Source organism: Corvus cornix, chromosome 3, assembly GCF_000738735.6.
Source record: "Corvus cornix cornix isolate S_Up_H32 chromosome 3, ASM73873v5, whole genome shotgun sequence".
Classification (NCBI taxonomy): Eukaryota; Metazoa; Chordata; class Aves; order Passeriformes; family Corvidae; genus Corvus; species Corvus cornix.
The window spans coordinates 88,390,191-88,407,468 of record NC_047056.1 but is presented as its reverse complement, the minus strand read 5'-3'; the positions used below and the strand labels follow the sequence as shown (position 1 = coordinate 88,407,468).

Below are 17,278 nucleotides of genomic sequence, written 5' to 3'. Positions count from 1 at the left end.
GACAGTGTGTATAATTGTATATTCAAATTTCTCCAGAGCATAAAGATGAGATTTGACACAAAACCAACATTTCTCATTTTCTATTCAATTTTATTTTTGTAAGTTTGAGCAATCTGTGGTGGGCAGCCTTGGCACGCTCTGTTTTTTTGGGTTGGTGGCTAAGGGTGCAGTGTTCTTGTCTAAGGAAAGCTAATTGCACAAGTACCTGGATTCGTAGTGTAGCTTGATAGAATACATATGTGATCAGTGTCAAGGATATGAGAAATACATGTGTATTGCCCAAGTTACTAAAAACACATATTATCAAGGCTAGCTTACAGAAAATGCTCGTCAATTTAAACATCCAGGAATTGGGAACTGCCCAATTCATATGAAAACAAGTCCACCCTAAAATATGGGCAAAAACATATTGATAAACAAAACCAATATATATGCATGTATACCAATTTACCTATGAATACACCTTATAAATATATTTTCCCCTTTATACATATTATAAAGATATAATAATGCCCAACTGGTTTTGCTACTACTCAAATATTTACCCATAAAAATTGATCAAAACTGAGGTTTTAACTACCTTAGTAGGCAGACAAAAAAAAAAGATACGTTCATTTGAATTACCACTTTTTACATATTCTGCATCTAGCAAGATTAGTTCCTAACCACAAATTTCATCTTGTTCATATTAAATCACAGCATTTTACATCAAAACACAGAAAAAAATGCTCTCCTTTTAAAACTAAGTATTATAACTCGACATCTGCTCTTAAATCATCACAACAGCTTTATAAACCTGCTTGAAAACAAACAAGCAACTGTCTATAAATAAAAAAGTGTCCAGCTATTGAATCCTGCTCCATCTCAGTATTGACCCTTGCCTTGCAGTAGCTTCTATGTAAAACATGCTCTCCTACAGATGGAATTCACTCGTACTTGCTATTAAGTGAAACACAGCAGGACCCAGAGAGCATTTGCTGAAGCTGAAAACCGACTTTAGAATTCAACCTTGAATTTTGAGCTGGCATAACTACCATGTTATAAATCTGGATGCTAAGTCTCAACACTTTTAAAGCTAATAAAATAAACTCCTGATTGCTTTGTCTTTTTCATTGCAGTTTGAGCATACATAATAAAGTTACATTTCAATGCTAAAAATGTTTGTCCACTCAAAGAATTTTAATGCCTAACAGTTGAATAGGTATCTGTAAAACAGTTTGTCTACCTCATTGTTCTTTAAAGCAGGGAAATAGTAAGGATACTCAAAGACTGCAGCAGTATTTAAAATATGAGTGGCTACATTTAACTTACTGTGAACCCTAATGCATGTTTATATATTGCATTCTTGCTCTATGATCCCTGAAACAGCGACAAGCAAGGAGCTGTTTACTGTGTCCTGTGTCCCACTTCAGCTGTGCTTCTGCAGTTTAAGTGAATCTTAAGTAGGCAAATTTCACCCTGGGGAAGATGAGAGTATAAGAATTGTACTTACTGAATCAGAAACCTAGAGATAGCATCAGGAAAAGGAAATGGTTTGTGACTCCTTTTCTGTGTATTCTCCAAGCTGGGGAGTGGGTGGTTGGCATTTAGACCTTCTGACTAGTTTACAGGATTGGTATTAGTCACCAGGGAGGTTTTTTTTTTTTTTTAAATGCCATTTTTTGGATAAAAGGAGAAGAGGGTTGTATCAGGTGTGACCTGAAGGGAAAAAAAGAATTCATGGAATTATCAGCTCTAAATGTATCATAAAATGTAGAGTAAAACCACCTTATGGACTGTGTGCCTGAAGGAGCAGAATGGGAGATTCCAACCATTTGGCAAATTTTCACTTTAATTTCTGCATGAAATCTACTTGGGGAAAAGCTAAGAAAAGTTTAAAAAAGGTAATCACCTTTACAATACACAATTTATTTGTTAATGGTTCTTAACTGCAAATGATTTTCAGTCCAATTTACCCTAGGTTTTTCTAAACAATTTGTTCTCTCCACTATATTAGTATTTTTTCCCAGGTAGTGACTCTGATCCATGTAACAATATCACGAATACTAATGAATGCAAAGCAAAAAATCTGGCTTGCATAAAATGATAACATGATGAAAATGAGCTTAGCATGAATTTTGGGATTTAAATCAATCTCTGAATATTTTGGTAAGGTGTGATGTCCATAATTAATCCCTGAAGGTATCCAGGAAAGAGCTTAAATCTGGGTTAATGAACTACCATGCTTAGTTTTCAACCTAGAAATATACTGCACTATTTCTGAAAATGGTTTACGGAATGGAAAAATAGATAAATTATTGGGCAAATCTGAGAACTGAAATACAATTGTGCTATACTAACATATTATGTTCTACTGCAAAAAAGAATAATTCTTGGATAATATTCAGGCTACAGATAGCAGTCTTCATGTTTTATTTTAAGACTTGTGTTCAAAATGCTAACCACTGGTAACTCAAACCCTCTTGCCGTGAAGAATTTGTTTAGATTGAACGTCTCTGTTATTGATGATATACCATTTTCTAGCATATTTCTGTGTATTTTCCTTTTTCTTTTCCAGACTCCATGATATTAATAATCCAGAAGAAAAAAAATTAAATTAAAGCTGTGAACAGGAGCCAGTAGTATGCCCAGGTGGCCAATAAGGCCAATGGCATCCTGGCCTGGATCAGCATAGTGTGGCCAGCAGGACCAGGACAGGGATTCTTCCCCTGTACTTGGTATTGGTGAAACCACGCCTCAAATCCTGTGCCCAGTTCTGGGACCCTCCCTCAATACAAGGACATTGGGGTGCTGGAGTGTGTCCAGAGAAGGACAATGGAGCAGGTGAAGAGTTGGTCTAGAGAGTAAATCATAGGAAGAGCAGCTGGGGGAGCTGGGGTTGCTTAGCCTGGAGAAATGGAGTCTCAGGGAGGCCTTATTGCTCCCTATAACTCCCTGAAAGGAGATTGTAGTCAGGTGGGGGTCGGCCTCATCTCGCAGGGAACAAGGGACAGGACAAGAGGAGCTGGCCTTAAGCTATGTCAGGGGAGATTAAGTTGGACATCAGGAAGAATTTCTTCACTGAAAGGGTGGTTAAACATTGGAACAGATTGCCGAGGGAAGTGGTAGAGTCACCACACCCGGAAGTTTTCAGGAAATAAGTAGACATGGCACTTAATTCTATGATCTAGTTGACAAGATGGAGATTGGTCAAAGATTGGACTAGATTATCTTGGAGTTCTTTTCCAACCTTAATGGTTCTATGATTCTAATTACTGTCATTGAGAAATATAGGCACTCACACACCTTGAACACATGCTGTTCATTTATATTTCATTAACAGAATTCATTCCCAGTGTACTTCAGTTCACGTGTCTTTTTGGGATTTTACCTATTTTCTCAGTGTCCTCATCTTTACAACTGGGATGAGATATGAAATAAAAAAAATCGCCCTTAGCACCCTCACCAATAATATACTGTAAAACTCAACAGTGTAATGAAGACAGGATGATTGTGAAGAAAGGAATACATACAGCACAGCTATAGTCAGCATATATAAATTGTTTGAGTGCACATGTATAAACGTGTTTGTGCATATTTGTGTTTTCATGAATTCCTCATTATTACAGCAAAGACCATGATATGGTGACTAAATTATGAAACTTCACATCCTATTAGTAGCTTCAAAGGCTGTTTGGAAACAGAAAAGTGATGTCATGACCAGAGCTTCTGAAACTGAAGGCTTTACACATCCCTCTGCAATCCTGAGAAAATTTGCTGGGGAATGTAGAAAGAGAACTCTAACGTAGATAACGGTGATCTAAGTGATCAGTGACAATTGTGATCTAAGTCAATGACTGTTGGGGTGGATCAGCCTGCTCTCGGGCTGAAACCATCAAATGTCAGTCAAACCAGGGCCATCCACTGGGTGGATTTCCCCACCCAGGACAGTGGATCGGAAGGTGGACCAGACGAGATCACTGAGGTCTAGGTTACCTCCCCCTGGGTGGCTCCCAATCCTAAATTACCTCCCCCTGTTCCAGAAAGTTCTCCCTTTCTTGGTTATTAATTGGTTCTCTGTTATGACTCCTGCCTCCCTGTTTCCCCCATTTGTTCTGAAAAATTGTATCCTCCCCTCTGCTTGTACCCCATTGGTTGTTTTCCCTTTCCCTGCCTTACTCCACCCCCCCATAAAGGGGGCTAGCCCACGTCTCCTCGGCGCTTTTTGCTGGTTCCTGGTCCCTCCTGCAAATAAACCTGTTGGAACTCACACCAGAAGCCCCTCCCGCCTTCTTTGCCTCCGGGCTAACGCCAGCCTGATCATCGGCTGCTGGATGTGCTTCCTCTGAGGAGGAGCCAGCGCACGCACCCATCTCACGCTGATTCCACTGAGCCGTCCAGCGAGGACGCTGTGGAGGCCAACGCTGCGTCCCCTCTGCCCGAGGGCACACCGCGGCTTGCGATTACAAGCCCCCGGTTGCGTTAAATGACTAGTGCTGGACCAGAACAGGGGTGACTCATCCACACTTAGTTGACACGAGGGCTCCTGAAGTTCGTCCCAGCAAAGTGAGCCTTGCTACTGAGCTCCTCCTCAGTTTTCAGCAGCTGGTTGTACTTGGCCAGGTGCTCAGATCAGCGCAGGGCCCAGTTTTGATCTGACCAGTGCAGAGACCCACTGCCAGGTCAGCAATGAAGGTGTCTTCTGTCTCTCCAGAGCAGTGACGCACTATCACACCCCAGCCACTGGACTGGGTCAGCTTGCCAGAGGGGCCCTTCTAACTGTCGGTTTCAATAACTATTTAAAACAAAATTTCTGGTTCTGAGTAACTGATTTCCATCTGGGATTTTCACCTTGGGGGATTCCTGAGGAGCTCACTCCCACTAGAATTTTTCAGAACTTGATCTCATTTCTATTACAACCTATTCAACCTCTTCATAAGTGTGAAAACCTGCTAGCACATGAGTTCTTTTATGTACACGGCAAAGTAAAGTACTCATTAAAGTATTCTATGTGTTAACATATATTGAAGTGTTCCAGGTACAGATATGAGTAGGATGTCCAAAAACTCGTATGACTATGACATCATATATATGATGCGTATCTCTTATAATGACATGAGCTTCCAAGGTGCAGTGGTGTAGTGATTTGTATTGTTCCACAACTAGTCTACAACAGTCTGCACTAATTATGGAGGAAACCAATGACCCAGGCCTTGTGTTGACCTCTTCTACTGTGAAGTAACCTGAGGGAGGTCCTGGTAAAGGACAAAAGGATCTAGGGTTCTTTTGCCTTCATATTTCCAAAGATATAGATTTCAGAAAACCGGTCTTCAAAAGCAGTTTTTTCATACATATTTTTTTGTCCAAGACAGTCTTGCCTGAAGAGGGATGTACTAATTTTCTAGCAGGACACCAGGTAATTCTTAAATCTCTGGATGCTTTGAGAATAAAATAACATATTGATCTTCTATGCTCCCTTTCACTTCAGAGTAATACACAACTTCAATAAGTCTTCCCTGGTGAAAAAAGAAAGCCCCTTCTTCACAACATGCAAAACTAATATATAATCTGATATAACTGGAGCCAGTTGTGAGGAAGACTGTATAAGCACCTTGGGTATTGGCCCATTCCAGTGGGCAGTGAGAAAAAAATGAGGTACTAGTGAGGTTACCTTTGTCTTTGAATAGTCAGCTGGACAATTATGGATCTTTTGGCTACAGGCAGAATATCTCCTCTGTTTCTGTCTTTATGCTTCCTAAAAGCTGTCTTTTAGCTAAGTTTGGCTACTTAAAAGACACCTTATCTAAATTCATTATATGCATACACATGGAGCATGAAGATCTCATGACTATAGGGGTACCACTACTTGTATTTACCTGTTCAGATGATCACAAAGTTGGCTGGTTTTATTAAATCAAAAAACCCTGGTTTCCCATAAAAGCCCATTTTTTATATATCTAAAAGACAAACTTAATTAAATGCTTTCTGAAAAAGAAATAAACTAACCAATCCAAATCTGGTGACATGATAACCTTCTATATCAAGATGATACTTCATATCTAGACTTCTCAAATTCTGTTTGAATATTAAGCATGTTCCTGGAAGCTAACAAGATACCAAACGTGAAGAAAGTTTCTCTAAAGCATAACCAAAACCCGGGGGTTATGTAACCCCCGATAAGCTTCATTGTTTTCTTTCAATGATAAGCTCCCAAAACAAGGTTTCAGATCAATGAAGTTCTAATCCATTCAACCTCCATCAACCACACTAGTGGTTCTCCATTATGCAGTTTTCATTACTTGAAGAGTAGAAATCTGTAAATAGTAAGTAGGTGTGTATGTTAGGTCAGCAGCAAAGGAAGAAATGTTCTAACATGTATTACAGATACTGCAGATTATCTGATGGCTTGACCACTTCCCTGGGCAGTGTGTTCCAATATACAAACTTTTTGGTGAATTTTTTCCCCTTAATATCCATTCTAAACCTCCCCTGCTGTAACCTGAGGCCATTTCCTCTAGTTCTGTCACCTGTTACTTAGGAAAAGAGGGAAACACCTTGTTAGGACCTCCTTTCAGGTTGTTGTAGAGAGCGATAAGGTCCCCACTGAGACTAATTTTCTCCAGGCTGGACAACTCCACCTCCATTGCCCTTCTCTGGACATGCTCCAGCATCTCAAAGTCTTTCTTATAATGAAGGACTCAAAACTGAACAGAGGATTTGAGGTGTGGCTTCACCAGTGCCAAGTACAGGGGGACAATCCCTGTCCTGCTGGCCACACTACTGCTGATCCAGGCCAGGATGACATTGGACTTCTTGGCCACCTGGGCATACACTGGATCATGTTCAGCTACTTTTGACCAGCACCCGCAGGGCTTTTCTGCTGGGAAGCTTTCCAGCCACTCTGCTCCCAGCCTGGAGCTCTGCACTTGGGTTGTTGTGCTGGACCCGACACTTGGTGTTGTTGAACCTCACACAATTGGCCTTGGCCCATCAATCCAGCCTGCCCAGGTACCTCTGCACAGCCTTCCTGACTTCAGCAGATCAACACTCCCACCCAACTTGGTGCTGCCTGCAAATTTACTGAGGGTGCACACCATCCACTCATCCAGATCATCAATACAGATATCAAGCAGGATTGGGCCCAACACTGGGTCTTGGGGAACCTTGCTAGTGACTGGCTGACAACTGGGTGTAACTCCATTCACCACCACTCTCTGAGCTTGGGTCCTTAGAAAAACTTATACTGAAAGGACTATCTGTGGAATTTTGGAAAACCATTAGTACAATGAATATGACACATTAGTCATTTTCATACATATACTACATGATACAACTTATAGCAAACAGTCTCAGCTATACTATTTGTCAGGATTCATAGTGAAGTGAAATTCTTGCTAAGAATCTGCACACTGTTTCTCCAGTTTGAGAAATTTACATGAATAAAGTTTTGAGTATTTCTATTTATGCTTAGACATCTCACTTGCCTTGGAAAAAGCTAGTATTCAATTAATTTTGCTGCTACGTTGTATTTTAAAGCTTCAAACTAGATACCCTTTCTGGAATTAAAGCTATCAGAAATGCTGATTTGGTTGTGCTGTAATTCTCAGAAATAATGCTACACAGTGTTTCTAGGCATTCAGTCAAAACATTCTGAGATGACTGGTATAATGATGGCATTTACTGGTATTTCAATACCCACACTAAAATTTTAGCAATGGTAGTTTCTCTGATTTAAGCAAAATTGAATAGAGATGATATATAACATGACGTGTAAAAAATTTTGTGCATAGCTTGCACATTATCTAAAGAGTCAGGAATTTGAAGCCCTATTTATTTTGGATTCTTGATTTTCTTACAGGCACTGTTTCAGTGTCACTTTTCACACTAATCAAATACTAAATCTATGGATCTGAGAACACAAAAAATTGATTTTCCCACAAACATTTTTAATAGAACCACCACAATACTGCCTAAATTAGAAGCAGAATGGTTTATGGTTTGAATATCACTTTTCCTAACTTGCTTGTTTTGATTATTTTTCAATTGACAGAATTTGTTATTATAACAATATTTCTAATATAAAATTATGTTCTGAAACAAACAAATTCTGAAGAGTGTACCTAATTTTTACCACCAGTAAAGAAGTTGTATATTTTAAAAATGCTTGTTTAAAAAGAACAACAGTTCAATACTCTCTCTATATATATCTGTATATCAAATAAAATTTATGAGTTTATATTTAGCTATGTCCCCATACATTATCATCCTAAAATTTCCTGAGGTCTTACAGATGTTTTGTTTAAAATCTAAAATACCACCACTTAATGGTGTTGGCTTAATGGAACATGGCTTTGATTTCTTTGTCAAATCTCTCCTTCACACTACTATAATCTGAGGAATATAGTGCCCAAGAAATTAAGTATGATAAAATGGGAATCTGTTTCTGATGCCAAGAGTGAGACACGCCTTGTTCAGTGAATTCAGTCTTGAAACAGATATACAAAACTGTAGGTTAGAAAAATTTACTGTCTAATGTTCAAGGGCTAGAAGGCATTAAATTTTAATTTTCTGTTCTGATTTAAGGAAAACTAATGTAGGAGAAATGCAGATTTTATTCAGAAAAAAAATTGTGCAGAGGTTTTTATATGGGACTTAAGCCAAATGCAATTCCCTCCCCCACAAGGCTCAGCCTGGGTAAATGAATTCTCTATCTGCTAATACTTAAAGCTAGAAAAATTGGAAAAGAAATTTTCTTTTTTGCTTATTTGACTTTCTTGTAAAAATATGATGCAACAAACACATACCTAACAGTATTTTTGGTCATTATGGAATTATCTTTCATCCTCCTCAAGTATGATTTCTTTTTCTTAGTAAGAATGGCATTACTTTTTCCAAAGATCATAAGGAACCTAAAAGGATGAACAATCTCTCTTCCAGAAAAAGAAAACAGCTTGGAAATAAATATAAATTAATTCTTTTCTTCACCAAAATTAAATTTGAAGTAAGCAATAGAAAAAGCAATAGATTTCCAAATGCGAATAACTTTCATAAATACCAAACTCCCACTATAATATCTAATCTCATTAAAAGAACAGGACTCCAAAAAATCAAGTCCCCAAACTAGTCTTCCTAAGTAATGGTGTGTGTAACCATGAATAATAATAATCATCATCACAACAACATTTAGTCTCTGGAACTGTAAAACATGACGATCTTTGGTATTGAGAGATCTGCCTAAAAAGCACCCCTTTAAAAGGAAGTAGGTTATCTTCTTCATACAAAGCAGCACTGTATAAGTGCATTTTTTATAAATTCTGAAAAGGTGTGAGAATACACAACTCCCATCTGAAAATCTACTTCATTTGAAAATTAACTAAGATGAAATTTAATCCCTTCGGTTTATCTTTCTGCAAAATGTGAATACAGTGGAAATTGAAATGTTAGTTCTGAACTTAATATGGATGTTAGTGATGTGAACTAGGATTTAATTTTGTAAAAAGCCCAACAAACTGATGTTTTAGATAATGTGTTGGCCTTAGTCTCTTAGTCTACAAGACATACCTATAAAAGGTTTCTTGATATATGATCAATTCTGTTATTTCTGACTAGCTGGTACCTTTCTTACCCAGAAACACTTACATCTAAAGCAGTGATAGAAAATCCATGAGCAATTCTAAAAATTTGGTCTGAAATACTCTTGCTAGTTTTGGGAGATGCTTCAGTGTTCCTTAGTTTGAAAATGGACACTTGCTCATTCTAGAGTAACAATCCTATCTTTAGGTCAAGAAACACACAAACCAGATTTTGCAAGCTGGAAGCAGACTGCAGCTCTGTGCTAGAAATGTGAGAAAAGAATTAATAAAGGCATGCAAGCCTATCCTTACATTAATACCTTCAGCTGAAAACTGACATAACTTGCAGTTTTGGCTTATGGGCACAAGCAAGCATAATGCATTTTTGGCACATGGCTGGGAAAGGATCACCGGGACTAGCCTTTGAAATGAAAAATGAGATGTAACAAATGTTGAAAAGAACATTTTAGTGTCTCCAAGGTCTACGGTTTAAGCTCTTTCTTTTTTCTGCTAAAAATTCACATTCATAATTACTCTTTCTGCTGTTTATTTTAATTAATATTCAGGATATATACTAACAGGACACCACAACATTTGTTAAGTCACTTCATCTGGTCTCCTCAGCATCTACATCATAAGATAGTCTACCACTTAACCAAGTACAACTGTAAAATTATCTTGTACTTACAAGCTAACCTAACCTTTAACTAATTCTCTATTTTTTTTCTTCCTAAAAGATGTTCAAAATGTTATCAGACAAACTTTAGCAAAGAGGTTGAATGGAATTTTTCATTTAGTGATCTGTTCTTAAAGGCTTAAGAGGAATTGCACGATTCCCCAGGATGCAGAAAACAGACAGTTTCTGAAGTGTGTTTTAAAATATGCATTTTTCAATTTATAGCCAAAAAGGTACTATTCAAATGAGACCTACATGTCTAGGAAGGTATCTCTTACATTGTCAGGAGATGAAAATTGAATATTTACATTCCTTGTATATTTTTGTTGATTAGAGATACATGGCAGTTGAAATCTGAAGATAAGTGTCTCTCCATTGAAATTTATTGCTAATTGAGTTTGATTTTTCAGTCTTGGTTAATTGATTAACATTAATGGACCCATCTGCTGCATCAATACATGGGGAATAACAACAGTAAGAATAATCACTGTGAGAATAGTTTGAGACACTGCAAACATGATTGTTTGTGGAAGCAATTAACTTTGAGATTGTACTCTACACTATAAAAGCTAAGCTTGTGCATGTTTACATTTTTTGAGTCTTTATACATTTTAAAACAAATGTATTAATCAACTGCTACAGGTGTAGTGGCTGACATAATTGTCAAATCATTGGTGAGGTAATTTTGTGAGTTTATTTCCCACACACAGATGTGTCTTCTTAATTAACACTAAGCTTGGTTTGCAACATCTGGCTCATATGATCAAGGGGCCACACAGAATATTAAGAGCTTCCTAGATGTCTTGGGGTGACTTTGTGATGTGTATCCCCTATTGCTGCCCTATGCCCAGAAATTAATTTTGTGCCTTTCTGTGCCTTTAAACTGAGCCTGAGAGGGGGGAGAGGAAAAAAAACCTGAGCAAGCTTCTCAAAGTGTTGTTCAAGAACACAGTGATAGGGACTCCTCTGCATTCTTCTAACAGCAGCGGTGGGAGCGGGAGGAAGCAGCTTGCTTGCTTTTCAGCCAGCTTTCAGCTACTTTTTCTCTGGAGATAAGGGGAATACAGAACTTTTGTTTTCCTGGGACTTTGGATTTTTCCCTTTTTCTTTTTCTTGGACTGTTTCAACATCAGGAGGGCTTTCCACCGAGGCCCTGGCCCTGGAGGTCGGCCTGTGACCCAGCTCCAAGGAGAGAGAGAGACCTATGGAAGGACTCTAAAATTTTCCCAGGTTTTCTCTCCACAGCGAGAGGTATTATTATTTAGCATTATTATCCTTTTCCTGTGTGTTTGTTGTGTTTGTTTTTATCTCTTCCACTTTCCTCCGAGGAAAAAAATTTTTTTTTCCCGAACCTGGTGGGGGAGGGCTGGTTGTAACCTGCCTTCTCTCAGAGGATATTTTTCCTCCAAATTTGTCCAAACCAGCACACTAGTTAATCTTTCCATGCCCATTTCAAACACATCCAAATCCAATGAGCTTTGAATTCCATAGAATTATGGGGCATCAAACCCTTAAATTTACTGAATAGTTGTCATTTTCCCCCTCCCAAAATAACCAGTCTCTGGAATTCTACATTAGTATAAATTCAAAGTGCAGTAAAAGAGCTAGGGAACTTGAAAAAGTGCTTTTTAAAGGATTAGAGTATTTACATAGGAGACTACTTTGTTTTTTAATCTAATACATAATGACTATGTAAAGAATAAAAAATTTTGATTTCTACTGAACCATTCATCTGATGCAACATATGTTTAAATACTCTTGAAACCAAATGGGTTTTGTACTCTGATGATGAGAAAAGGCAAGTAACTTTCTTTTAAGAACAACCAAAAAATGTTTCTTAGGAAACACACCTGTCTATACTCAGCAATATGCATTGATAAACTCCAGCCTTCCTTAAAAAACATGGCAGAGAGATTTGCTATGTAATAGTTCATGGTCTTTCAGAACAAAACCCACTAATTAGTTGCCAAGCACCTGAAGAATAAAATGCAATGAAAAATGTATTTTTTTCATTTTGCCACTAAGGAGTGTAATTGAAACACCTGGCAAAAATCTTGCTATGACATCAGATCATTCCCTCAGCTCTCATGTGTGAATCCCATCAGGTCCCATGGATACACGTCCAGTTGATTTAAAAGTTCCCTAATCTGATTCTTGTCTACCAAGTGACAAGAATTCCTTTATTCAGACTTTCTCCAACAGGATAGGAACTGGAGGCCAGTTATCCATGAAGACTGAGGCAAAGAAGGCACTTCAGTCTTTCCTGAATCCTTTTTCACGAGAACTTTTTCCCCCTTCAGCAGCAAGCCTACATTTTCCCAGGTCTTCCTTTTGCTGCTGATATCCTTTCAGAAGCTTCTGGTTTTGCCCTGCATGTCCCTGCCAGACTAATCTCCAGATGGGCTTTGGCTTGTTCCATATCTTTGTAGCTGGATATTTTCTCTATATTCTGCCCAGATCACCTGGCCATGCTTATATCTCTTGTATATTTCCTTTTAATGTTTGAGTCGTCAGAAGCATCTTACTAATATATTCAGGCTTCCTGACACTTGATTTCCTGCTCATTAGAATGAATCATTCTTGGGTTTGGAGGAGGTGATCCTTGAAAATCAGTTGGCCGTTGTAGAAAATCATGAAAATAATGCTACTCCACAGCTGCTTATCCCTGTTTTGCACATGCACAGTCTTCCATGATGCCTCTGGACAGAGGAGAAGTGACCTATTTCAAAACAAAAGCATTTCTGAAAAAGGCCCAGGCCAGCAGTTGGAAAGCAGAAAGGCAGGAAATTAATCCAATCATCATGAATTATTCAGGACACAAATTCAAATGAAACAGTATTCCATAATGGCAGTTGACAGGGCAAGCAGTAGAATGACAGAGATATAGTAAAGACCAACAGAAGAAAAACAGACTCATTACTCTGAAGTACACCCTCAATTTCACCAGACTGGTAGGCAAATTGTGTGTTTTCATAAAACTGCCTTGCTTTCATTTGTGCTCTAGTCAAACAAGACTTAGAGATCAAAGACTTGTTTGGTGTTCTTTGTGTGTTCGCATCAATCAAGAGAGGCAGGGAAGCCCCTCAAAAATTTGTTCAAGTCTCCTCAGTCCAAGAAACACACAGTGGTCCAGAATATCAAAAGGACTTTAGATTGTTCTGTTCAGTATTTGCCTTGAAATATATTTTTTTAAAAACTTGGCAAAAAACGTGCTCCTACTGAACCGTCATTGAATTGAACCATCATCCTCTGTTCTTTTAACCCATATCTCTTTCAGACTCCATTTCCTCTTTCAGCAGGATGCACCTTAACTTTCAAAGGTTCTTTGACAATACTTTTTCACACATGCTGAAGGTGAACAGGAAAGTCACTTATTAATGTTTTCATAGCATGATGATGAACATTTTTTACCCAGGAACACACCATGAAGATATGTGAGGGTACAAGACAGAGTAAAACATGGAGTTAGGCAAAAGAATGACATCTTATGTGCCTTCTGTCCAAACAGTCTATACAAAGGTTCATATTTAGTCTTCTAGCAGAACTGATCTAGTTAGTTGCAGAGGAATTCTGGCATCAATACAGTATATATCCTGTGTGGACAATGTAATTATATTTTATACCACTTTTCATGCAAACAAACAAAATATAAAATCTCTCTGGCTGGCATGAAGATGTCACATTTTCTATTTGAAATTATCAGGACAAAAGATTGGTGATTATTTCATTACAGAGAAAATTATAGTAATTTTTCATTAAGAATGAATGATAAAATGGGTGAGGTAATAACTCTTACCTAGTGCAAGTCCCACCATTGTGACATGGATGATAATCACATATTGGAACATTGCAGTTCTCAACATTCCTTCCTTCAAGAGCCTCATCTATGATGAACAGCTCTTTGTGGTTAACTTGAAAATCCCTAATGCATCCTTTAAAGCCATATATCTGCCCAGCACATCGATGAACCTCCTCATGAACAGGAACCTTTCCAAGGAAGATTGATCCAAAGGTGATCTGCAGAAACAAAAAGAGAATTGTCAGAAAAAATGTGATTTGTGATGTTAATGTAAACAGTGAAAGAATAATAAATACTGATAAAGGAAATAGTCATTACTTGAAAATGGCCAAAACCTCTGGCACTTCCTGAAGGGATTATTTTAAAAAATGTTATTCTCTTAAAAAAAAAATTCCTTACAAAGAGGATGATTTAATGTGTTTTTGTATTTTCAAATATGTAAGACAACATACATCCCATGAAACACAAATTGGAATTTCCAGCCTTAGCCACAGTGAACATGGTAAGTTTTTTACAGAGATGCCCTCATTCTATTTGATAAGTTGTATGATAGAGGTTTGGTGTAGGAACACAGGAGAAGCTGTAGACTTGAAGATATTTCCTTTAGAACCTGGGACCTACGACCTACGGGACCCCAAGATAAGGGGAATACAGAAAAAAGATTTTAGTTTTTTTTTATGAATGGCAGAAAACAGTCTGCTGTACTGAAGCCCAAGGAAGAAAAAAGGGAACTTTTCAAATTTTCAAAAACCTAGAACATCCTAATAAAGGTGCAAAGAAACAACCACAACTTTTTCGCAGTTGGACTGACCAAATCATATCAGTGCTCACTATGGTAATTCCTCTGTTGCCTGACCTAGGATTCAAGCCCTTAATCATCACATATAAAGGATCTGTGACTCATTTAGCACTCTGAATTCCACTCCTCAAGCTGAGGCCTGACTTTCTGGAATTCTGACATGGGGCTTCATCGTTCCTCAGCTCATTTGCTACATGCCTGCCAATTCTTAGGAACTGAAAAAAAAAAAAAAATTCATAGTTGTGCTATGTGCAGTGATGCTTTTATTTGTACAATACCATTAGTCCAGGAAGAGGGTGACGCCTAGCCCATTCAAGTCAAGCAGGAATAAACCAATGGAATCAGAAATATATCACAGCATGCATAAAACATGTGAGGGGGTTATTTTTAGTGAAGAGGCCCTTTACTACCATATTCAAACAACTGTAAAGAAGTAGAAACAGGAGGAAAACATTCCATTGATTTATCTGGAATTCACACATCCATACGATATTTGCTTTGCTGTTTCCTGTATTGCTTTTGTCAGTCCTGGAGATATGCTGCTGACAATTTCAAGTGAAATTTGGCAATACAATGAATGTGAATACTGCCAGATTATCCTCTAGTTAGTGTCTTTTGTTTTGAAGGGAAAAAGAAAAACACCTACTTATTTTAGAGCATGGATAAAATTAAATCAGATTTTTCATATCAAAGTAATTCAAAGACATTGGCTCTGCACTTGTTGAATTCATTTCAGATCACTTGACTTTATCCCCTTTCAAACAAAGCCATGAAGCACTGCAATGATAGAAAAGATTTGTAAGTAGTGTTCTCAGACATTTTCTCTCTGCTTGTGAATCTCTTTCAAGAATTAAGCAAAGCATTGGACTGCATAATAAAGTATCTGTCATTAAGAACAGTGTTTTAAACACTGCTCTTGCAACACAGTCTCTTTTATTATTTGGCTTATTTTACAAAAGCACTAACCTTGGGGGCATATCCAGTGTATCACAGAACAACTTCAGTAGGCTTTGCTCAGTTTGTAGCATCACTGGATTTTATCATAAGGTATTAAATGTTCAAGCTCATGGTAGTACACCGTAACACACATTCTTTCTATAAAGCTCCTGTTCTGAATTTAACTGACTTAACCAGAATGTATTTTAAGGAGGCACAAAGAAAGAATTCCTGTAAGTCTTATTAATAACATAAAAGGCCTAATATAGCATTATATCAATAACTTATCTAACACTCATGTTTAACTTTTCAAATACTAATTTGAAAATATCCTTCTTCGTTTTGAGCCTGAGTGGTAAAAAGGACTATCTTGGGAAATAATGGGAAGATATTCATTAGTCCTCTTAGAGAAAAGAAATGTTTTATTTTCTTTCTTTGATTGTGTACTTTGTAAATAGAGGTTCTGGCAGATTAGGAGCAGATCTGTAAAATGTAATAGTTAATCATGAGGATTTGACATTCATATTACATACCACGCAAGGGAAGAAATTCTGTTACAAACCAGCACTGCGTACTGTGAGATGCACATCAAGATTAGCATCTCTAAAGATAACTGGCCTGTCTTCTAGTGAACAAACTTTTAAAGCAAGCTGTCAATCACAGTTCAAATTCTCATCTAATAACACTTTAAATGTTTCATGCAGAAATAATCCTGTGATGAGAGAACACATAACAAAGAGAGGCAATAAAATGGAGACAAAGAATAACTGAAAAATTCAAGATTTGGGAAAGCTGGTCTTTCGTCCATTCAGAATGAGTCTTCTGATACCAGTTTCAAAATGGAGACAGACATTTTTACAGTACTATTCAGAAGCCAAGTCCTAGCAACAATACTGACACCAGATTAAATCACTGATGATTCATAACTGTCCTCCACTAGACAGTGTGGCATGCAACTAAAAAGTAACCAGAATTACTGCTTAACAATATCTCAGTTCTTTCTAATAACCCCATGGCCTTAGGTAAATGACAGTGCTAATATATATTTTTTTAACTCTCAGAGCATCTGTGTCCTTTTCATGGACTTTGTGCAGCTGGAATAGAAGTTTCAGAGTCAAACTAAGAAATTAATGAATATAGAATGGATGCTGGATGTGAAAAGACCTACTAAAAAGAAACTAGGTACATATAATGATATCTGAAGAGGAATTACATTTCATCCTTTAGAAGAAGCTAGAGTACAAATATTCTCCTTCAAAAATAACTCTAGTGCATATGCTGATGAAATTTTCAAAGAAAATATCTATGTTTTGCAGACTCACCTGAGATGCTCGATGTGAGAAAGAAAGTCTGTGCTGTACAGGAGGGTTTCCATCTGCAGCCATTTCAATCATGCAGTAACCTTCAGGACTGCCCACAGGCAACACATAGCTGTAAGGAAACAGAATATCCCATTGCTGTTTATACTGTTGATCACAGAGTATTCAAACCTCACGTGGCAAAGATAGGGTGAAAGA

General features: G+C 37.7%; 1 protein-coding gene across 1 annotated transcript in view; it reads right to left on the bottom strand.

Annotated features, from left to right (window-relative positions):
* EYS (eyes shut homolog) overlaps positions 1-17,278 on the bottom strand; it is an 852,840-nt gene that overhangs the window by 94,696 nt on the left and 740,866 nt on the right. Inside the window, exons 40-41 of the mRNA XM_019287512.3 lie at positions 17,084-17,192; positions 14,024-14,244 (exon numbers count right to left, since the gene is read on the bottom strand). Coding sequence (XP_019143057.3) covers positions 14,024-14,244; positions 17,084-17,192 — 330 coding nt within the window. The remainder of the gene's footprint in view (positions 1-14,023; positions 14,245-17,083; positions 17,193-17,278) is intronic.